At 39.4% G+C, this 23244-nt stretch overlaps 3 protein-coding genes across 3 annotated transcripts; all 3 read left to right on the top strand.

Annotated features, from left to right (window-relative positions):
• Window positions 1-1661: 1661 nt before the first annotated feature.
• On the top strand, window positions 1662-5120 carry aldoca (aldolase C, fructose-bisphosphate, a). The gene is made up of 8 exons (XM_063016322.1): window positions 1662-1773; window positions 1882-2093; window positions 2183-2237; window positions 3458-3618; window positions 3703-3786; window positions 4067-4241; window positions 4367-4566; window positions 5007-5120. Exons 1-8 carry the CDS (start codon window positions 1662-1664, stop codon window positions 5100-5102), a joined length of 1095 nt encoding a protein of 364 aa, XP_062872392.1. The 3' UTR covers window positions 5103-5120.
• Window positions 5121-7646: 2526 nt separating this feature from the next.
• On the top strand, window positions 7647-11777 carry srsf1a (serine and arginine rich splicing factor 1a). Its single transcript, XM_063016347.1, has 6 exons — window positions 7647-7737; window positions 7855-8062; window positions 9025-9269; window positions 9904-10076; window positions 10445-10599; window positions 11379-11777. The coding sequence occupies exons 2-6, from the start codon at window positions 7875-7877 to the stop codon at window positions 11431-11433; spliced, it is 816 nt and encodes a 271-aa protein (XP_062872417.1). The 5' UTR covers window positions 7647-7737; window positions 7855-7874; the 3' UTR covers window positions 11434-11777.
• A 2433-nt stretch (window positions 11778-14210) lies between these two features.
• Window positions 14211-18467, top strand: dynll2a (dynein, light chain, LC8-type 2a). Its single transcript, XM_063016363.1, has 3 exons — window positions 14211-14396; window positions 16987-17122; window positions 17424-18467. The coding sequence occupies exons 2-3, from the start codon at window positions 16991-16993 to the stop codon at window positions 17559-17561; spliced, it is 270 nt and encodes an 89-aa protein (XP_062872433.1). The 5' UTR covers window positions 14211-14396; window positions 16987-16990; the 3' UTR covers window positions 17562-18467.
• The last annotated feature ends 4777 nt before the right edge of the window (window positions 18468-23244 follow it).

Genomic DNA, 23244 nt, shown 5'->3' on the forward strand with positions numbered 1-23244 from the left:
ATAGTACACTGACAATTCACCTGCTTTTAATGTGTTTAAAAATTTTATGACTTACATTTACAGCATTTAGCAGACGCTTTTATCCAAAGCGACTTACACGATGAGCTGAAGAGGGTTAAGGGCCTTGCTCAGGGACCCAACAGTGGCAACTTGGTGGTGGCGGGGCTTGAACCGGCAACCTTCTGTTTACTAGTCCAGTACCTTAACCACTGAGCTATCACTGCCCAAGCTATGACTTGATTGTATCATAAACTGTGCACTTGTATTTTGCCCCTGTACCACTTTTTTGAAGTGTTGCAGACATTATATTCAAAATTAGTTTGTATTCTTAATCAACATCACTTCCTTTTTTGGACTTTTTATATTGGGATGCCTCCTTTTAGCTATGAACTGTATATCTGATCTGCCACCATATGCTTGTCCATGACCACTAATTAGAAATAAACATTGTAACACAATGCTCTCACCTTTAATATGTTCCTGCTGTGAAAATTTAGGAGGTACCAAGACGTAACTAAAGCAGGTTACTGGGGTGATGAGGTGCACCCCTCCATGGCACCCTTTATCAAAACATTTAATGAGGTCACGATGTAAGCTCCGCCCAACAGGTGTCAGCATCCTCTGGGACTGTACCAGCATAAAAAAACTGGGACAATGTCGTCGTGCCAAAAAAGAGCCTCTCATTTCATTCTTCATCACAACCGGGGAGCAAGTCGAAGCATCTGCTTCTCTGAGCTCTGAGAGTCTGGCTTGGTGAGTAACTGTCACTTTTTATTTTGCTGAGATTTTATTTTTATGCAAAGCAGGTCTTTAGATAGATAAAGTTATACAGAGACTTATGCAAATGTTTGGAGATTTTCTAAAGGGAATAAACCTAAATATGAAATTTTACATATTGGAAAATAATAATACATCGACAAAATGTAGGAAGTTATTGTATAAAGGTGCTTTAACTTTCACCCAAGGAGGATGCTGAGTCTGGTTCTTCTTGAGGAGGAGGTTTTTACTTGCCACTGTTGTCCTTGGCTTGCTCACCAGGGGTTTTTGATCTGTTGGTTGGGGATGCTGTAAAATTGATTTGAGACAATGTCTATTGTAAAAAACACTAAACAAATAAAAAAGTAAGAACAACACCGCAGCTAAAAAGCCACAAAAAGGAACAGGGAAAATAAAAATTATGGCCAAAATAACAGAAACAAACAAAGTAACAAATAAAAGACAAAAATATTTGCACCATGCAGTGGAGAAAGGCGATAGTAAGGGGATAGTGCAGAAATGAAAACTGGTTGTCACAATATGGGAAGCTGCTCAGAGCGCCAGTGACAACCAAGTTCTAGGAAAAAGAGCAAAGAAAGGAAACCCAGAACAAGCCGGGGATGGCTAGTGGCACCCCACCCCACCAACTGCCGCAGCCTGTCCTTATTGTGGATTCACACTTGGGTTTAAAAAGGGTTATCACGTCGCCTCCAGGGTGGTTCTATCATGATGGTCAAAAAGTTGCACAACAACAACTGAGCTCCCAGGTTTCGGCATCCCCTTAAGACTTGAGGTTCCTTGTAATGGCTGATCATGTACTTCACGTATCAGATTTTATACTTCAGATAGATTCTATATTTTATAATATTCACTTTACTGTCCTCAGGTTCTAAACGATCAGTAAAATGACCCACCAGTTTCTGACGCTCACCACAGAGCAGAAGAAGGAGCTGCATGAGATTGCTCTTCGCATCGTGACTCCTGGGAAAGGCATCCTAGCAGCTGATGAGTCCGTAGGTTAGTGCTACTATTTAAGCTGCTCTGTGATCATGTTTTTTTCCTACATTAGAAGAAAATTAATATCTGGAGTGTTCTGTGTGTGTGTGTGTGTTGTTTGACCAACAGGCAGCATGGGAAAGAGGTTAAAACAGATAGGAGTTGAGAACACAGAGGAGAATCGGCGCCAGTTCCGCCAAGTCCTCTTCACAGCCGACGACCGTATTGACAACTGCATCGGGGGAGTCATTTTTTTCCATGAAACCCTCTACCAGCACACAGATGAGGGTGTTCCTTTTGTTAAACTGATCAAAGACAAAGGAATTACTATTGGTATCAAGGTATGCACTTTTCTGACAGATTTAAGCTTTTAAGGTGCTGACAGATAAGTGGAAACTACTACAGATTTGTCATGATTTCTTTCTTTAAGGTGGACAAGGGAGTCGTGCCTCTTCCAGGAACTAATGGCGAGAGCACAACACAAGGTAAACCAAATACAAACCTCAGTTTTAAACTGCTTAAGACAGCAGTGTGTTCAGAAGTGTACAGAACAATGAAATATAAAGTTGCATGAAGACTACAATTAACTGATCCACTTTTTTCAAGGCAGTTTTAGCTGTGCAGTCACATAGCGCTTCATTGTCATATTCTATTTTATAAAACCTGGGGCAGATCTAGACTACAGGCAGGTCAGTTTAGCACCTGCACTCTTTGATTACCCAGTCATACTATTGTAAGATATTATCATGGTAAAATAAGCATTCATCTTCGTGGAAAAGATGTCTAGAAAGCTGCATGTTGATCCAAAATCTGTCAGTGTTTATGCAATTCTGATTACTAAACACTTGTATCATTATAGTCCCTGGGATAGTCCCTTGGTTTTAAATTTTACACTGACAACAATTTGAGTGGTTTATCGTTTCATTTTATGGGAGCTTCAGTCCAGAGAAGTCGGCAGCTGTTGTTGATAAATGGCATTAACTGTACATAGTGTCTTGCATTGTGGGATGCATCAACAAACTTTATTTATTGGCAGTTTGTCAAAGTATTCTCAAGCCCAGTTGTTGATATCCATCACAGAAGCATTTTGGTTTGGCACAGTGCCACCTGAGTAATAAAACCCAAGTGTTCAGTACTGTTTTTAGCTTTATATTTTATACACAGATCATTCATCTGGATTCACTGAAGGTTTTCATGGTTTCCCATTTATGTTCTACTTTTTAAGTTAGAGTGTCTTTGATCTTTCAAATACTGTAGTTATCCATAACTCCCTGTTTCACTGGGGTATATGTGTACAAATTAAGGTCCATAATGGCATGGTTTGATGAATTGCTGTAAAGAAAATGCCCTGACCTAAACCCTCCTGAAGACCTGTGGGACCTAGTGAACCAGGCCTTTACACCCAACATCAGTGCCTGATCTCACAAATGCTCTTTGTACTAAACATGCAGTAATTTTCACTGTCAGACTTCAGAATCTTGAAAAAAGCTTTACCAATTGGTCAATGACTGGAGAATGTTATAGCCATAAGTTTGGTTGTCAACCCCATATTACTGCCCAAATTTCTGGCACTGGATGTCTATTAATGTCTAACAAGCTCATGGTTGGGTGTCAACATCCTTCCAGCCATATAGTCACCTTAGTGTCCATGGTTAGCTTCTTTATAATGTCTGTGACTGAAACGTTAAATGAATCCTCATTTCAGGGTTGGATGGTCTATTGGAGCGTTGCGCTCAGTACAAGAAGGACGGAGCAGATTTCGCCAAATGGCGTTGTGTAATGAAGATCAGTGACACCACCCCGTCTGAACTGTGCACTACAGAAAACGCAAATGTCCTTGCCCGCTATGCTAGCATCTGTCAACAGGTAGAGTCTTATTTATTCTCTTAACATAATAACAGTGTTTTTAGGCATTTTTAATTAAGGTAATATTTTGTTTTCCGTTTACAGCATGGGATTGTACCTATAGTGGAACCTGAGATCCTGCCTGATGGAGATCATGATCTCAAACGCTGCCAGTTTGTTACAGAAAGGGTTAGTAATAGTCACAATAAACGTCATTGTACCGTGTGACTTAAGCATATGTTTAGTGCATTAAACGTTTTAACTAAAAATAGACTAATAATGGTTCACATACTTTTGGCCATATAGTGCTTATGTCACTTCCAAATTTAAAGTACAGTACGAGTGCCATATGTGTACGTTCTACACATATACAGGTGCAACAGTTAGAAATAGATTGAGGTTGAACATATACTGGAGCCATTGCATATCAAAAATATACTTTATTTATTATTCTATGGTTATGATCCAGGTGCTGGCGGCAGTGTACAAGGCCATGTTTGAGCATCATGTTTACCTGGAGGGTACCCTGCTCAAGCCAAACATGGTGACGCCAGGGCACGGCTGCCCCATCAAGTACAGTGTCGAGGAGGTTGCCATGGCCACCGTCACTGCCCTGCGTCGCACTGTGCCTCCTGCTGTCACAGGTTACGTAGATTACATCACATTTTCCAAGCACTGTATTATTCTATAATGTAATTCTATTAATTCTACAATTTTATAAATATTCCAGACGTTAAATTCTATAGTGTAAAATAATTTGTGCTTCTAGGAGTGACGTTTCTCTCCGGAGGTCAGAGTGAAGAGGAAGCTTCTGTCAACTTAAATGCCATCAACAACTGCCTGCTGGTGAAGCCCTGGGCGCTGACCTTCTCTTTTGGTCGAGCCCTGCAGGCCTCGGCGCTAAAAGCCTGGCGCGGTCAGAAAGAAAACCAGACCGCTGCCACAGAGGAGTTCATCAAACGTGCTGAGGTATATCTTCTTCCCACTCTCTTATCCTGATCTGTGCAATATTATATGGCATTTTATATGCTCCTGGTATTCATTTATATAATCATCTTTTAAATGTGTTTATCCTCAGTGGAGTTTGGGTGGGTCCCGAGCCTACATATATATTGGAATATTTTTGATAATCATCAAATCATCCAATTCATTCAAAAGCCACCCAAGGTGGATGAGTCCCTGCTGAGTCCGGTTCCTCTCAGTGCTTCTGCCTTTATTTTTAAGGGTGTTTTTCCTTGCCACTGTCGCCCTTGGCTTGCTCAGTGGAGGTTTTTGGTCTGTTGGTCCTGGATGCTGTAAAGCTGCTTTGAGACAATGTCTGTTGTAAAAAATTCTGTACAAATAAATTTGATTTGACAGTTGTCTACTTAATCAAGTTTGTGTTTTATCTCCCTTATGTGTCTCCTCAGATTAACAGCTTGGCAGCCCAGGGGAAGTACACTGGTGGTGGGGACAGCAGTGGAGCCACTGGTCTTTCTCATTATCTTTCTAACTACGCATATTAAACTGCTAACTTCAACGTACTACAGCATTTCCTGAGATTTGCCGAATTCTACTTCCACTGATATAGAAATGACTACAATTAGGATACATTTACCTTAATTCTGTATACATCTTATAAACTTTTTAGAATAGGTTCACCTTATGAGAGAATGATTAGCACGTAAACTCACCAAGCACTTTAATAGGTACACCAGTCTGGTACATCCAATCATTGTTCATTTTATAAGCTATGCCTACCTTGTACATCAAATTTGTGTTCTGTGCTCTGTACACTTTATCCCCCAGTACCCTTTTTATCAATAAAATGGAACACCATAGGACCCCCAGTGACCAAATAATCTGGCCACATCCAAATATTATCATCCATGTGATCCATGTATCATGTGGTATATTGGGGTCATATGGTGTCCCTGTTGATTAATAAATTGGATAGAGCAGAGTAGCAAAGTGTTCATAACAACACATGGGCTATTGTAAGTACTGTAACTGTATGCCCACAAAGTTCATCTGTATAGTAAATGTATATTACTCAAATAAAATACTCACCCAATGACAGTACGTACCAGACAGATGTTCCATAATTAAGTGCTCATTGTGATGTAGAGATGTTGATTTGAGTGTTTTCTTTGCCAGCCATGGTATGCTTCTGTGATCCAGCATTCTAAAACCTTTACACACTTAGTATCAGTTACTGGTGGGCTTTTGGTGTATTGTCTGTTATATTAAATCATGATAATACTGCATGAGTCTCATTTTGTTTATTATTATTTTATTGTATTAGTATTACTACACAAACTGCAAGTGACTCATTGCTACCACAGGTGTCAGGTTAATGGCTTCGTACTTCAACAAATGGATTAATGTCCTTCTTTCTCAAATGTCTGATGTCATTTTCAATATATTGCCTTACTCCCTTTTTTCTTTAAAACATGCAATATTAGTGTTCAACATCCACTAGCCTACATGCAATATATGGTTAAATGCATGTTGACACTGTTCAAATGGTTGTGTTTGGGTGGTTTGGCCACACCCATTATTTACAGGTGTATAAAAGCAATGATATTAAATAAAATATATGCTTCTAAATCTGGAAAGGCCCATGACCTTTCTTTTTTAACTAAATTGGACAGATAAATTGTCCACAAACACATTTTAAAAACTTGTGTAGCGGTGTTCACACACTTTCTTTTAAAATGGTTTTAAAAATAAATATCCAACATGGTCACAGTCAGATGTCAACATCCGTTTGGTCACATAGTATAAAGAAATAACGAAGTCAGAGAAAAACCGGCTTTGCTCATTTGTTTTTACTCCAAATGGCCTTCCTTACACAACCCTCTGATTTATCTGGGTTTGGGACCTGCATTAAGGGTACAGATACAAATGCTTAGTGAAAATGTAGATTAGTGAAAAACTAAACATTTCTATAGGAGACAGATCTGGACTGCAGGCAGGCCAGTCAAGCACATGTGTATACGGTTGATGTGCAGTAGGTTTCTCTTTGTGTAGTAGAGTTTTAGATTGCATTTCCTGATGCAGCAGCGGACTGTGTTACATGACAACAAATTTCTGAAGTACTCCTGAGCTCATGTGGCTATATTAATCACAGTAGCAGTTTTATGATGGTTTCTCATGCAATGGCATCTGAGAGCTCAAAGGCTGAGACCTCTCCAGATTCCCTAAATCTTTTCACAGTATTATGAATGGTAGACAGAGAAATATTCTTTTTGAACTGATTGGCAATTTTCTCCTGAAGTTTGGCACAAAGTGGTGAGCCACAATCCATCATTGCTTGTGAAGACTGATCCTTTGGTGGATCCTCCACCAAATACCAGGGCGGCACGGTAGCACTGTCGCCTAACAGCAAGAAGGTCCTGGGTTCGATCCCCAGGTGGGGTGGTCCGGGTCCTTTCTGTGTGGAGTTTGCATGTTCTCCCCGTGTCTGCGTGGGTTTCCTCCGGGTGCTCCGGTTTCCTCCCACAGTCCAAAGACATGCAAGTGAGGTAAATTGGAGACGCTAGATTGTCCATGTCTGTGTTTGATATAACGTTGTGGACTGATGAATCTTGTGTAATGAGTAACTACCGTTCCTGTCATGAATGTAACCGAAGTGTAAAACATGACGTTAAAATCCTAATAAACAAATCATGAATCCCTCATCTCTTACTAATTCACCTGCTCTACAGCCTAAACTTTTCAGTGTTATTTTGCCGCTTTTAGAGTGTGTTTCTAGTTACAAACTTTAATAAAGCTGATCACTGAAAACATTTAAAGTCTTTTCTTTCTACTTTTGGAATAAAGATTCAGGAGAATCAACAAATCACACATTCTTCTGTTCAGTTTTTTGTTATTTTTGCTATTACTGATTGTAATACTGTACTGTATATGGAATTTATCCATGCATTGTAATTCGCGGGAAAAAAAGCATTATGATTCTGACCTCTGTGGGATTATTTTGTGTGTCGGATGTAGCTGATAGGAGTACTAGGACTTCACCGCGTTGCTGTATTAATGCGCGTGCCTGAGCGCGGTTAATGAAGAGGAAGTGCGCGCTGTAGAGCCGCTTAGTGCTGAACACGCTCTCATTGTGCTGCTCTGTTCAGAGAATTCTGAACTAAACTCTTTCTTTTACATCTGGTGAGTTGTGTTATTGTAGTGTTATGTTGTGATTGTACTGTAGTCCTGCATGTTGTGTTTGTAGGTGTGTAAGTGGCTTTAAAGTGTGAGTAAAGCATGTGGGTTTTTTGTTCACAGCACGTTTCTCTGAGTGAATCATGTCGGGGGTGATCCGCGGCCCTGCCGGCAGTAATGACTGCAGGGTTTATGTAGGAAATCTTCCTCCTGATATCCGCACTAAAGATGTCGAAGATGTGTTTTACAAGTACGGAGTCATTCGAGATATCGATCTGAAAAACAGAAGAGGTGGACCTCCGTTTGCCTTTGTCGAGTTCGAAGACCCGAGGTACGTGCAGCTGCAAACCGAGCATTAGCTTAGCAATTAGCTTAGCATAGCTCAGTACTCAAGCGATTGTTAAACACTTTATAAATCAGCTGCGTTATTTATTTATTAAATTTTCCAATAATGTGGCTGTTCGAGGTTTCTTTCTTTCCGTTTAATACCTTACACGCTTAGGAATAATTCTCTTTTGCCGTGTTTTGTTTATTATTGTATTAACTTCGCGTGGCTAACTGAGCCGTTAGCTGCTAATGCTACCGCTCGTTAGCTAGCAATTGTTATTTTGGGCTTATTTTGCGTGTTTGCAGGCTTTATTCTTTAAATTCGGCTTATTTAGGAGTAATTTAACTTAAACGCACTTGTTAACTTTTTGTTTTCGGACATTATGAATAATTTATCAAACAGTAGTATTAGATATTGAATGAGCTACCTAGGTTAGCCTGTCTCAGCTAGCATGTTTGCTAATTTTAGAAGAACTCAACTAATAAAAGGCACCAGCAGCTTTTAACACTAAAATTTTTAAACACTTTAAACATTCTTTAATACCGAATAATGTATCCTCTGTTTGGCACATATATTTTTTTCGCAAGAAGGCTTTTGCAAATTGAAACCGTTGTTTAAAACGTTCTTTTCTGGTCATGAATTCGACTAAACTTCATATCCCATCAATTCAGACGTGTTTTTGCTAACAGTCCTGCAGTTTGTTTAATAGAATCTCATCGTCTTTTAGGTGTAACATGTTGACTTTCTTTCTAGAGAGAGCCATGGGCCTTATTTCAATAAAATTAGTTTTTTCCTTATTAAGCAGAGCCTAACAAGACTTAAGTATTATTGGGGAAAATGCATGTTTATGATGATGATGATGCAGACTACAGCTAAATTACTGTACAAAGTACATTTTGTAGAATATTAATAATTAAAGTGTAGTCTCTAATTGAATTAAATCACCCTGACACCTTCGTTTCCAGAGATGCAGAGGATGCCGTTTATGCTCGAGATGGCTATGACTATGATGGCTATCGGCTCCGGGTGGAGTTTCCCAGAAGTGGGCGCGGAATGGGACGAGGAGGCTTCGGTGGTGGTGGTGGTGGCGGCGGCGGTGGTGGTGGTGGTGGCGGCGGCGGTGGTGGCGGCGGCGGCGGCGGCGGTGGGGCACCCAGAGGCAGATACGGACCCCCGTCCAGGCGTTCTGAAAACAGAGTTATCGTTTCTGGTGAGTCTTAAGTGTGCTTTGTGCATCAGCATTCCAGTTCTTAAAGGAGCTGTGCTGTGAGTGTGTCAGTCATATTTACATTGTGGTCTCTTGTAAAGCATGCTTTAAGCTCTGGCAAGGTGCATTGGATTGTCAGGTATAACATGTTTGAAGTCCTGTGGTAGTTAGGCTTTGAGTATTTTTGGTTTTGTATCAGCCATCAAGATGGGTAAAAAAAGTACTTAAATGCTGTGGCCCCAAAACACAAAATAACTTAATCATGCTAATTTAATACACCTTCTGTCTGACATTTTTTTAACCCCAGGAAGGGGCTACGCTGTACTGGCACAAGTGGCAATGTCAACCTTGCGAAGTTGGTATTTTTGTAAGCTTGGAAACTGCTTTTCTCATTGACATTATTCAAAACCGTTTAAAGTTTATACTGATGCAGTTTAAAGTGAGCAACAGCTTGGATCTGGAACTGGATCTTTGGTTCTGGTAAAATGAAAGTCACTGCGTGGATGTGTATCTGACCGATCTATAGGATCTGCATCACGAATATTTTTCCAACACCTTATGTGAAACTATGCTAATGTGTTTAATAAAGTGGCCTCTAAATGAATGAAACTTCATCAACTCCCACTGTGTCTTACAGGATTACCACCAAGCGGCAGCTGGCAGGATCTGAAAGATCACATGCGTGAAGCAGGTGATGTATGTTACGCTGACGTTTTCCGCGATGGCACCGGTGTGGTGGAGTTTGTGCGCAAAGAAGACATGACCTACGCTGTCAGAAAGCTGGATAACACTAAGTTCCGGTCACATGAGGTAGGTTTGAGATTGTAATTCGAATGTGCTTTCTTTAAGTTTGGGTATTTTCTTAAGGTAAGCAAATTCTGTGACCTCATTGGGCTGGATTCTTATTTTCTGCTGCCACCAGACTTCACAATCTTATTTTAATACATTGACGGACACTGGGTTTATGATGAATGTATCAAGTTACCATTAAGTATAGGATTTTCTTCATTTTTGGTGTTCTTGGTCTTTAAATGTGTAGAATGTGTAGTTCCTTGGTCAGGCAGGGGTCTGCAGCAGTAGTGGAGATATAACATTTGGATATGACTAGTTTAGGAGGAAGAAGTGAAAATTATGTTTTTAACAGCAATATCAGAGCAAAACCTGTTTCTCATTGTCAGGGAGAAACTGCTTACATCCGTGTGAAAGTGGACGGTCCACGCAGCCCGAGTTACGGAAGATCAAGATCCCGGAGCCGCAGTCGCAGCAGGAGTCGCAGTCGCAGCAACGAACGTAGCCGCAGCTACTCGCCACGACGAGGCCGAAGCTCCCCGCAGTACTCTCCTCGTCACAGCCGCTCTCGTTCTCGCTCTTAAGCATTTCTTAACAGCCGCGCCATGTAGTTCCTTTTCTTTAGCTTTTCTGCCCTTTTTGTGAAGCTGTTGAGTCAGGGTTTTTTTTAACCACCCCCCCTTTTTTTTAATTTTTTTTTTTAAATGAGCCCAACATTCCCTTTTCCTGATGACTTGGTTTCTTAAACATTGTCCATGTCAATCACCCCCTGTTGTCAGTCAATTTTTTTAAGTGCTTTTTAAAGGACTGCTTCCCGTTCTCACAGTTTTGTTCTGTTTTCAATTCAAAATGTAACTTGTGAACAAAACAAAAAGGTTGCTTAATTACTCTGAATATTTTTGTAAATGTCATCGAGTGTCTTGAAAGTGGGCTCACCAATGTATTTTACCCTTTGTCTTCCTGTAGTCACTTCACAAGAAGGTTGATCTGATACTTTGTAATAAAGGATTTCTGAATCCATTTGTTGACTTGCAGGTTCAAGTTTAGTCAGGTTATTTGTTTAAATTTCAGCAAGTTTATTTGGCGTCACCCTTCATAGTCTGCATTTAGAATGTATCAGAAGTAACTGACCATAATGCATTTGGATCTATGTATTTGTTAAGCAAACTACAAGACTAAGCTAGATATAGATGATGGCAAAGGGTCTTTAGATTTACATTTTAAATTTAAAAAAAGATGCAGTTACAGTATGTTTAATTACAAAACGGGTTTTGAGCAGAATTGTCTCTAACTTTTACCTCTTGGTTTTGCTGGTATTTTAAGGTTTGGGCTGGAGGCGAGGCTCAGTGGATGCCAGCTCACTGGGATCAGTTCATAATGAAGATAGGATAGGGAGTGCTGGATACATGGAACAGGATCGATTCTTCCAGGATCATAGGATATAACATTTTGAACCCCCTCTCTAAAGTTCCCATTTGGCTTTTTGTTTGGAACACTTTTTTTCCCTACAATTTTGGCCAGTTAACACTGCAGAAGGAGATGCTGGAGCGAAGTCATTTGGGATGGCGTCAACAGGAGCAGTCTGGTAAAGTGAGGGATGTTTTGGGTTTTAAATTGTACTCTGGCATTGATTTTTCTTATCTTGAACAGTAGAACATTACCATTTAATTTGATAGCTTTTTTTAATAAACAGTTGCCTCAATAAAAAAATGAATGCAAGAATGTCTCCTATTGTGTATCTATACTGAGGGGGGAAAAAAACAAACTGAACAAAGCCTAAAATTGAAGCTTTTCCACTGTTGGCAAATGACCCAAATCAAACCGTTTCCTAAAATGTACACACTGAACATCACATGAAACGCTTCTTAATATCCACTAATATTGCAGATAAACAGTTCTTATAAACATAGATTTAATTTCTCTAAATTTTCATTTTAAATCCCTTTAATTTTATTTACCAGTCAAGAAATCTATCTTACAAAATAGTTTATTTTAAATTAATAAATCTTACATCTTGCACAAAAGTGACCGAGCAGAATCATAAATACACATGGTACAGTTGGCAATGATGTTTTGATACATTTTTTAAATAATTGCTTGTCCTTCAAGAACAGTGAAGAACAAATAGTAGCTACATATCTCAGATTGATCATATAGCTTATTAGAAATATCAAATGATTTAACAGTCAAGCATCAATGAGAGCAGTTTATACTGCCTGGTGCGATAGTTTCTTTTGGCATAATATAATTTTTGTTGGCACATATGATTCCCTGTGCACAAAGCAAGGTCCATATGGTTCAGTGTAGGAATTCTGGTGGCCTGCTCAGAACTCTTGACTTCTAACCCACTAAACACTTTTGAGATGAATTGAAATGGCAGTTGCAAAACAAATGCACCTAAGAACAATCCAAAATCTTTAAAAAACCTTTCCAGAAGAATGGAGACTAATGACTAAAAATGGGAGGTGTAGTAAACATTCTCATTTCAAATACATCTACCCTCTATGTTAGCTGTTCTGCTACTCAAAGTTTGTCATCTCTGTTCACTCATTTTCAAGTGATCTTCTTCCTCGTCCCGTTCGGTTGCTGGGTCGGCTCTCGGCGGATCATGATCCGCATTGATTTGGCACAATTTTTACGCCGGATGCCCTTCCTTACACAACCCTCCCTATTTTATTCGGGCTTGGGACTGGCACTACAATGCACTGGTTTGTGCATCTAGCGGCTAGGTATCTATAGGACAATTCAATGTTTCCAACTAGCCTGGCTGCATGTTTTTGGACTGGGAGGAAACCCACGCGGACACGGGGAGAACATGCAATCTCCGCACAGAAAGGACCCGGACCGCCCCACCTGGGGATCGAACCCAGGACCTTCTTGCTGTGAGGTGATGGTGCTACCCACTAAGCCACCGTGCCGCCCCACTCATTTTTAAGTGATGAGCCCAAAAAACACAAAAAATTATACAGGGCCAAAAACCTGAATTTTGTACATCTGAATTACTGTACAATCATATTAATGCATATTCACAAATATATTTCCATATCAGAAAGGATAATAAATTAACAATTAGAGCTACTAATATTGACTTACTTTTTCACACAGGTTTCCATTCTGTGTGTCTATCAGGCGTACCTGTTTCATGTTATATCCTGACCAACTGTAAACCAATGCCTGCTCTTACAAATGCGGCGGCGGCACGGTGGCTAAGTGGGTAGCACTGTCGCCTCACAGCAAGAAGGTCCTGGGTTCGATCCTCAGGTGGGGCGGTCCGGGTCCTTTCTGTGTGGAGTTTGCTTGTTCTCCCCGTGTCCGCGTGCGTTTCCTCCGGGTGCTCCGGTTTCATCTCACAGTCCAAAGACATGCAAGTGAGGTGAATTGGAGACACTACATTGTCCAAGACTGTGTTCGATATAACCTTGTGAACTGATGAATCTTGTGTAATGAGTAACTACCGTATCCTGTCATGAATGTAACCGAAGTGTAAAACATGACGTTAAAATCCTAATAAACAAACAAACTTACAAATGCTCGTTTAAATAGACACAGCTTCCCACAGACACACTTAAATAATGTTTGGTCCGGCTCAGTGGCGCGCTGATAAAGTCACAGCGCTATAGCGCTAGAGGTCGGCGGTTCGAATCCGGCACAAGCCGAAACGCACGACATTTGGGACAGTGGTAGCCTAGTGGGTAGAGCTTTGGGCTATCAACCGGAAGATTGGTGGCTCTGCTATGCAGCCACTGTTGGGTCCTTGAGCAAGGCCCTTAACCCTGTCCGCTCCAGGGTACGATGGCTGACCCTGCGCTCTGACCCCAGCTTCCAAAACAGCTGGGATATGCCAAGAAAGAATTTCATTGTACTGTATATGTACTGTATATGTACTGTAAATATGACAGATAAAGTATCATCTTCTTTAACAGTCGCATAGATGTGTGTTTGGAAGGACAAGCCCATTTTCATACCCTTGGATTTAGAATAAGAAGAACATCTATTCTATATCAAACTCGTGCTTAAGCGTCCACATAGTTCTGCTCTTCTGTGTTCGTAATGTCGCTGTAGGTATTAAGAAGCGGTTTCCAGGCTGCGATCAGAAGCCAGGCGTGCATGATGCATTGTGGGTAGAAATAAGATGCTGGCACAGGCACGCAGGAGGAAAATGCGCACAGAGAAGCAGAGGCGGATCTGCAGCGAATAGAAAGCGCAGTCGGTGCAGGAGAACCGAGTAAAGAACCGTCGTGCTTTATACACACCGAATTCAACCAGCAGCTCAGAATCGTTCAAACATCCGAACTCGAACTGTTGTGGATTACTGAAGAATTGCTTAAGCAGCTGTTGAAGGTGAGTGACGCGGTTAGTTTCACTCATTCATTCATCTTGTGTGAATGAATGAAACAATTAGGCGGATTTAACCAGCCAGCTAAGACACGCTAACAGTTTGTATGTAGTTTTTATAAGAGATGAATGTCAGAGCTGGTCATTAGTGAGATTTGACTTTGAGGTGATGTCCAGAAGGACAGCGCGATCAGCTTTTACTCAAACGTCTAAATAGTTTCTGCTCATTTGGTTGATAGCGGCTCGGCTAAACCTTTTATTCCAAACATTTGGTTACTACACACCGAAATGCTTAGTCAATCAGATGCGCTTGTTTTTATTTGTATACATGCATTATATGGATTTGATAGTAAATGAAGAGCTAAATTAATAGATTCGTAAATCATGAGGTAAACACTCGACAGTAAAACGTAATCTATGACGCGGGGGGTTTTCACGGGCTCGATCCCAAATTGCTTTTTCCCTACTGAAGAAGTGCACTAGATAGGGTGTACAGGCCAGTATTTCACATCCAATGTAGTGCCCTTTGTGTCTTAATAGGTTGCATTCGAGACTTGCCCATGTTTTAATTTTCACTCAACTAAACTCAATATTTTAGTTTGAATATTTTACCCAAATCCCGTAATTATTCTTCAATTCATACTTCCTGAACTATACAATGATAAGATAAGACTTTATTGATCACCTTAGGGAAATGAACTATAATTTATTTATATATAAATAAATAAATATATAATTTATATAATGTAGGGTCAAAAGTATGTGGATATCCTATTCTAAGGGTTAAGTTTAGGTGTTTCAGCCACACCCATTGCTAACAGGTGTAAATTAACTTCATACATGAGAAAAATTGTTCCTGTTCCAGCATGACTGCCCTTCTACCCAAAGCGAGGTCCATAAAGCCTTTCCTGAAGATTGGGAAAAGTCTGGAGTCTGTTATAGCCACAAGCCAACCAATACTTTTAGCCACATTGTGTACAAGTCTATTTAAAGAGGCAGTCAGATAGCCTTGTGATCAGCTGTACTCATCAATAAACATCTAGTTATGCATCATTTATTTTAACTAACATATTAGTTCCAGCAGGGCTGCAGTTGGTCTGGCGCCATCCAGAAACACTTCACGGACACTACTTGATCGACGAGTGACATTTTCACTCATTTACTTTCACCTAAGGACACACAATTTAGTGTTGGCAGCTGACCTTTTTGTGGGGGTGGACAAAGACTCGAGCAGCACACGGACACACGGACACACGGACACGGGGAGAAACTTATCAGAGATAATGACTGGAATCAGGTTTGATATCAGGACCTCAAAAACAATGTTGCTGTGCAGCACCCACTTTACAAGCTGTGCCATTATACTGCCCACACCACGTTTATACTGCCATTGCTACTAAAATAGCTAGAATGGGGTAGTTTTACCTTTAACAATTTCCCATTGGGTATTTTTTCCCAATATTTTGTTTATATTTTCTTCAAACAAAGTGGTTTGGAAACTCATCTGTGCAAATTTGCACTTGTTCCCTGATGGTCCTTGTTGGCAAATACTAATTTGCCTGGCTTTAGTTTAACATCAGTAATGTATTTATGTATGAAAAGTATTTTGAATGGAGATCCTGTGTAAATCATTTTGAGATTGGGTCACAAGCAAGTGGTGGTGATTTAACAAGTTATACTGAAGTATTCCCACAAATCACCCAAAATGTTTTAATTGTCTACTAGCAAAATGAATACAGTACATGGTAATTTCTTTTTGCTCTCATTCTCAATCTAACACTATGAGATGTTTTATTCACATGATATCATTTCCTTTAGCTGCCATTCCTCTGAGGCTGCACTGACTTTATTATAGCTGAGTGTTGGGAAAGCAGCAGGATGTGAACACTGAAATCACTGAACTGAACCACTCATGCAGAATCTCCTTTATTCTCTCTTTGGCTATAAAGTATTCCTGAATTACCATTACAAACCAGATCCTGCAGTGTGCCGAGAGTTCTGCTGGCACCGTTCGAGGCACCTACAACCTGCCTAGGAAAGGCTTCTCTATTTAAACCATTCATGCTGCTAGCGTCAAACGGCGAAGCTGGAGCTGTTTCAAAGCAGGAATACCCTGGGCAGGGCTCCAATCCATGGCGGGGCTTCAGCCACTCAGATTTACTCGATCATGTCTGTGTAGATATCTGGCTGATCAATAGCGCCACTAAGATTCAAACCATGCTCTCGGAGGTGAAAACATCCAGGAGCAACATGAGCTCAGCTTGGGTCACACAAGTTCACAGGACCACTAAGTGCTGAAGTGTACACACGTGTTAGATCTAAATGCACTGTATCAAGCGTGGCTGGAATGGTGAAAAGCACACCTTCATTTGCCAATAAGCAACTGAAGTGCATTTTCTGTATCTGTATCTAAGTCTTGCTTCACCCGGCCAGTCTGATTAATAAAATGAATCTGGATTTGGCAGCTGTTTAAAAAATCTGCTTAAATGTGTACAAGCTGTAACATTTGGTGGAGGAGGAGTAAGGGTCTGAAGCTAACACTCAGTTAGTCTTGAGGTTGAATTGATGGCTTGAACACTTTTGTCTTTCTTTCAAGTACCATGACTGACAGGAAGGCAGTGATCAAGAATGCTGACATGTCCGAGGACATGCAGCAGGATGCCGTTGACTGTGCAACACAGGCCATGGAGAAGTACAACATAGAGAAGGACATTGCAGCGTACATTAAAAAGGTAGCGTCCGTCTTCCTCAGCACTGCACGTTTTTATATCGTTCCACTCCAACAGACCTGATTTTTAAACTCGGCTCTTGCTTTATGTAGAAAAAAATCTTTAATCATCTTGACATTTATTATTAAACCAACAATAAAACCAATTTAATCATCTACGACAAGTGGATGTGGCCGAAATGCCTAAATGCAAAGAATTCTCATTCTAATGTTTAATAATAAAAAAAGAATCTGTTCAGTTGCAGTATTTCTAGAGGAATTCAAGTAAACTCATGATCATAAGTGTTCATAATTCTTTTTGACAGGAGTTTGACAAAAAGTATAACCCAACATGGCATTGCATCGTGGGACGGAACTTCGGCAGCTATGTCACCCATGAGACCAAGCACTTCATCTACTTCTACTTGGGCCAGGTGGCAATTCTCCTGTTCAAATCGGGCTGAAGCCCCACCGTTGTAGTAGAATGTTCTTTTTCAACGTGGACCGAGATGCACTAGTGGCCGATGTCCTGTCTCCACACGCTACCAATATTAAACGGCCATACCATGTCTATGCTGACTGTGTGTATCTGCATGGACCGTATACCATTACTAATCATGTGTATGTTGCAGTTAGGTTGCTTTTCAGTAGGAACCCCATGTTTATCGGGAGAGTTTTTCGTTTTGGATCGTTCATGCCCAGAAGTTGTACAGACAGGAGGAATGTTTGATTAAATTAGGCAATGCTACAAAGCATCTTGTGTTTTTTTGCCATGCTGCCAAGCCATTAGAATGTGCACCATTTATCATAGCTGTACCATGACTACCATGAGGAGGAGGAAAATGAAAATATTCTATATATAAGGTGTTCAATCTCATTTTCCTGATCTAAACTCAAATGAGATCTTAGTTTCATTTCAGCTGTTAGGACGTAGGAGTGTTCTGGATGCAGTGATGGAGTTTTGTAAAAGTGCTTTTTTGTTTAAAATGTTTTACACTGTGACTAGAAAAGAATGTAATCAAATAATGTAATGTATACTAAAAGTGCTATTGCTTCATTTTTTTATTTCTTTAATGTACAAGTTGGCAGAATGTAAACTGACTTGAACGCACAAGACTGGAAAAAAGTTGCACAACGTTCTTTGGCTCCTCTTGTGTCTTCCTGAGCTTCTTTCTATAATTTTTACATTTTTTCCCTCTGTTTTTCCCTGCTGACAGTATTTGACCCGTATTTGGCTTGTCTGGTTATTTCACACTGTTTTTGTTGCTAGACCTGTGAAACACACACGCTTCATTTTACCGTACCCTCTCAGGTACTCCACATGAAGCAGGCTATGTTCGTCAGTCAATAAAATGTGTAATCAATGCAAAGTGCTGTTTTTCTTTATTAAAATAAAGAGATACAATAAAGTTACATTTGAAAATAAAGATTCATCACACTAGTGAGATAAAAAAAATTGAATATATTCCTGTATTCTGAAAGACATCTAAGCATATAATTTTAAAACCAAGAGCCTTTACTGTAACTGCCTCCACATCTCTGGGAAGCTTTTCGATTTGGAAACATGACCTGTAATTCACTTTCTTTTAACCACAAGTGGTTTGAGAGTCGATTGCAGCTCCACAGCTAACGCTGGATGGGCTTAAGGTCAGGGCTTTTCATTGCGCTAGAGTCCACTGGCTGTGTGCTTTACAAACTTCCACCTCATGCATGGCTTCATGAATTGTGAAGCCATGAAGCAAAATGAACCTGGATTTGAAAACGAAATTCATATAACTTAAAGTTTGGAAGATAGTAGTGTGTGCAACAACTATAAACGGACTGTTTTGTTATCAGCCATTTTTATTAACACCAGCCTAGAGAGGGCACCAATCATTTGCAGGGTGACCCTCGTCCGCATGCACGTTGGGGTATTTAAAAGCCGTCACTACACCTTCGTGTTATTGGGAGTTACGGGAAATTCAAAAGGAAATGGGAAAAGCATACATGTTCTCACGGAGGATGTCTAATGTTTAAAGCAAATTGAGTTGGTAATAAGGAATGTGGTACAATAACAAGTCTATGCCCGTTGATCCATCAGTAATGCTATAGACTACAAAATCTACAGAAAAAAATTCTTTGACCAACAGTTTTTAACTGGGGAACTGAAGATGTGTTCTCCAATTGTTGTAGTTAGCATAATTGCTGCCTTCACAGATAGCAAGTTACACACCATACATTTTTCGGGATTGTTTAAATCTTTTAATAATGTTATGGACTGCAGAACAGAAATGCTTAGAATCTTTGTGACATTATTGCACGGAGAAGATGATATTTGACTGGGCAAGAGAGGCAGAGGGAGACCCTGGACGACCCGGTGGAATACCTTTCAGAGCGACTTGAAAGACAGAGAAATAATGTGAAATGAGGTACTTACTGGACAGGGACAGATGGAGACAGCTTGCTGACCAAGTGGACGAATTATCATGAATTGATAACTGTTGAATTATTTGTTCACACTCTTTTTTTTTTTTCTCAAGGTGCCTAATTTGGCTCGATCCTTGTTCATAAAAAATGCAATTAGAAATTAGCAGCTAGTGTATATTTAAACTTTTTTAGTGCTATTTAAAAAAAAAAATACAAGCAAAACTGTTCACGAATTACAGCTTTATGTTTTTGTTTGCATTTTGTCTCCCATTTTTTTTGGAACTGGCCTTTACAGAAGTCCTGTAGTTTGGACACTTGCTACACTTGATTCGATCATTTTAAAATTATGTCGGGGAAAGACAATATAGCTTTTGCTTGAAGACAGATTTTATTCAAATTACATTCGCTCCACTTAGTGGTAAAAACTGGTGAACACAAGCTGTTGGTGTCGACATTGTTTTGGCCATTTAATGTTGGACATTAAAAAGGACAGGAATTGTGGAATGGAGGCTTGTGCCAGGCTGCTATAATTAATATTGACCACCAGGGGGAAACCTTAGCATGTGAAAGGCTAGTGCTGTGTATCTGAACGTCCAATGGCGCATTATCAACATTCTGAATAACAGGTAGAAAAATATGCTATGTTTCATTTTAAAGTGATTATTATTATTATTATTATTATTAAGAAATTCAACCCATTGAATTTAAGTGGACATTTAAGTGGTCAGTAATAGTAAAAACACAAATGGCTGCTGTTCCCAATCACACCTCAAACTGTTAGTCTGTAGCCATATATACAATGATGTCAAAATCACATAAAATGCATAGTTAGATGTTATATGTGATGTTTAAATGCACACATAAATGTCCTTTAACAGCAATGTTAACTTTCAGAACAGAACTATGTCAATTCAGTAAGCTACATAATGATCAGGACTCTTGTCTTTTATAGCCCAGCCATGATAAGATGTACTGAAACATGTTTTTATCTCTGCGGTGCTTTTACAAGTTCATTACTCGGGAAGAAGCTTTGCAGTCTTTATTTGGCATTGTCTTTTACAGACAAGAATCTTATTTAGCCACTCACTTTATACCCATTTGTCCCACAACCTGCACCAGTACAAAAAATACTCACTAAAACTATACATACTGCACATGATGGAAAAAGAAATACAAATGATTGAGTTTATTTTCGTTATATAAAGTTTATACACTAAAAGCAGAATAAGCAGAATTTTTAATCTTTTATTTGTTTATTAATGTATGAATAATACTTATTATTAATTATTATCATTATTATAAATCATGAAGTATTGTGACTGTGATTGCTTAGTGTTGCAAATTGGCTTGTAAAAAGTACAAATGTTTTTTGAAAGGTTTTGACAAAAAAGTGTCCACTTCTGGCTGATTTAAATTAAATCAATAGCTGTATTAGTATTGCTATTATTATTATTACTACTATTATTTATATTTTTGGCATGATGTTTAGATAGTTCGTAGTACGACGACGTTACTACGACGTTACTACTTTGTGGTCCTAGAGACCTCAGTGTTGTTTAGGTAAAATAGAATTACACTGAGTTCAAAATTAACGAACTAACGAAAATTAATGAACTAAATTAATTGGAGAGAGCGAGGTGGGATTTTGTAAAGGGTTGTGTGGGTGTGTGTGTGTGTGTGTGGGTGTGTGTGTGTGTGTGTGTACTCTGACAACCCCAGACAGAAACAAAAACATATAAAAATCTATTGGTATTAGTCGTGTATTCTAGCTGTGGTCTTTGAGACTCCATACAGAAGTGTCTAAATTAGGAACACAACATCAGTGTAAAAATTGTTTAACTGCAGTAACCATAAAATTAGGTCATCAAACTGATTATAAAAAAGGATATTTTGTGAACTGTAAAAAAGACCCCAAAGAGAACATGACGCCATGTCAGTAATTGTTGGTAAGCTTTAATTAGAACATTAAAAAAGGTTATACACACTATTCAGTTTTAATGATGGTGGGGCCTTGTCTGACCTGGATGTTCAAAAACTCTTTCTGATTATACTGTATTTAAAGGGACAGATAGCACCACTACATTAAATCTTTATTCATTTTAATATAATATTATTTTATGTAATTCTAAGACTTGAACTGTGTTTTTCTATAATTTTTTGTCGTTGTTTTGCAAAAACATAATTTTATAATAGCACAGTCATTGTAAAGTAAAGCTCTGCACACTCAGTTAAGTATTGTATGATGGCCTTAAACATTTTGATTACAAAAGGTATGGAAAGACAGGATTCTTATTTTCATTGGCAGCTACATGTTACTGTTCCAATCCAAAGATATTTTGTAGACTGAGTGCAGTGGTGAGAACATTCTTGCTGTCACAAGGAGCCGTAATAATTCTTTATTTTCACCCTGTCAGAATCAGCCTCAGCCTAAAGAGAGTTAAAGATTACCCAGTTCCTCTTATTTATAGGGGTTGAGGGAAAAAAAAGACAGAAGGAAATGGTAGCTTAAGGTAAGAGTGGGTCGAATAGGTGGGAAGGGGTGGAAAATTGAGGACGCTCAAGTTCCTTTTAAAGAAATGTTGCTTCCAGTATCGCTGGCCAGGGACTTTTTCGATTTGTCATTTCTAAAGCAGTTTTTATGACCTGTAGGAATGTGCAATACAAACATGATCTCAGTGATTTGATGGTTGAGACATGTTCTCGATTGCGCTTATTGCACTCGTTGTTCTTTAAAGTTTGTCCTTGCACAGGGACGTTTGGGCAATTAGCTCTTAAACGTCATGCCCGATCTACCCTGCTGTCCCCGAGAGCGTTTTGTTCTAATGGATTTGCTCTGAACTGGTTGGGAACCATGGGCCTCAGCAGTGGTGAGCAGGAAATGGCTGAGGCAGTCACGCTGAACAGGTTCACACTGGATCTGTATGTGTCACTGCCCTTTATACAGACCTTTAATTGGAAATGAGTTGTTACTGTGCGGTAACCTGTAAAAATCAGTTTCCTCATGTACATAAATATACTTCAAATTCTAAATATACTAACAAATGAATGTTTTTATTGTTTAATATACAGTAATAATGTTAAGTACATTCCTTTATAAAATACCTGCAAGTAAAGCTAGATTACATATTAAATAAAATTGTATTTTCATCTACTGTACATAATATAGTAAAAAGATTCATATAGCCACATACATCTTATGGCCAAAATGATTTGGACACCTGACCATGAGCTTGTTGGAATTCCCAATTCAACACAAATGGTATTTAAAGAGTGACCTCTATGTGATCCATTCTGCTATAAGAACAGTCTCTCTTCTGCGAAGGCTTCTCACAAAACCTTGAAGTATGTCTGTGGGAATTTGTGTCCATTGAGTGAAAAGAGCATTTGTATGAATGAGAACTGATTTGGTTTTAGAAGTCTTAATTGATGTTCCAGTTTATTCCAGAGCTGTTCAGTGGTGCTGAGGTCAGGAATCTGTGCAGGCCACTGGATAGTTATCTTAGTTTCTACACTCACATACTGATGTACTGGGACACTTTAGAAACTACATGTGACCACAAAGCCGAGCTGACTTAATACTGATTTGTAAAAACAAGGTAAAGGTTCTTGCATGACCTTGCCAATCAAGTGACTTACATCCAGTTGAAAATCTATGGAAAGAGACCCATTTCAACCTGGAGAAATAAAGACTAAGCTCACACTAAGTTCATAGAAAGAAGATGCACAGTATTAGTTGGCTGA

Source organism: Trichomycterus rosablanca, chromosome 20 (genome assembly GCF_030014385.1).
Source record: "Trichomycterus rosablanca isolate fTriRos1 chromosome 20, fTriRos1.hap1, whole genome shotgun sequence".
Lineage (NCBI taxonomy): Eukaryota > Metazoa > Chordata > Actinopteri > Siluriformes > Trichomycteridae > Trichomycterus > Trichomycterus rosablanca.

Bases quoted from the DNA above. Each gene is read 5' to 3' on its own strand.
- aldoca (XM_063016322.1), top strand. From the start codon at position 1,662: ATGACCCACCAGTTTCTGACGCTCACCACAGAGCAGAAGAAGGAGCTG. The intron at 2,238-3,457 runs GTAAACCAAATA...TCCTCATTTCAG, and splicing joins TGGCGAGAGCACAACACAAG to GGTTGGATGGTCTATTGGAG. The intron at 3,787-4,066 runs GTTAGTAATAGT...GTTATGATCCAG, and splicing joins GCCAGTTTGTTACAGAAAGG to GTGCTGGCGGCAGTGTACAA.
- srsf1a (XM_063016347.1), top strand. From the start codon at position 7,875: ATGTCGGGGGTGATCCGCGGCCCTGCCGGCAGTAATGACTGCAGGGTT. The intron at 8,063-9,024 runs GTACGTGCAGCT...CTTCGTTTCCAG, and splicing joins GTCGAGTTCGAAGACCCGAG to AGATGCAGAGGATGCCGTTT. The intron at 9,270-9,903 runs GTGAGTCTTAAG...TGTGTCTTACAG, and splicing joins AAACAGAGTTATCGTTTCTG to GATTACCACCAAGCGGCAGC.
- dynll2a (XM_063016363.1), top strand. From the start codon at position 16,991: ATGACTGACAGGAAGGCAGTGATCAAGAATGCTGACATGTCCGAGGAC. The intron at 17,123-17,423 runs GTAGCGTCCGTC...TCTTTTTGACAG, and splicing joins TTGCAGCGTACATTAAAAAG to GAGTTTGACAAAAAGTATAA.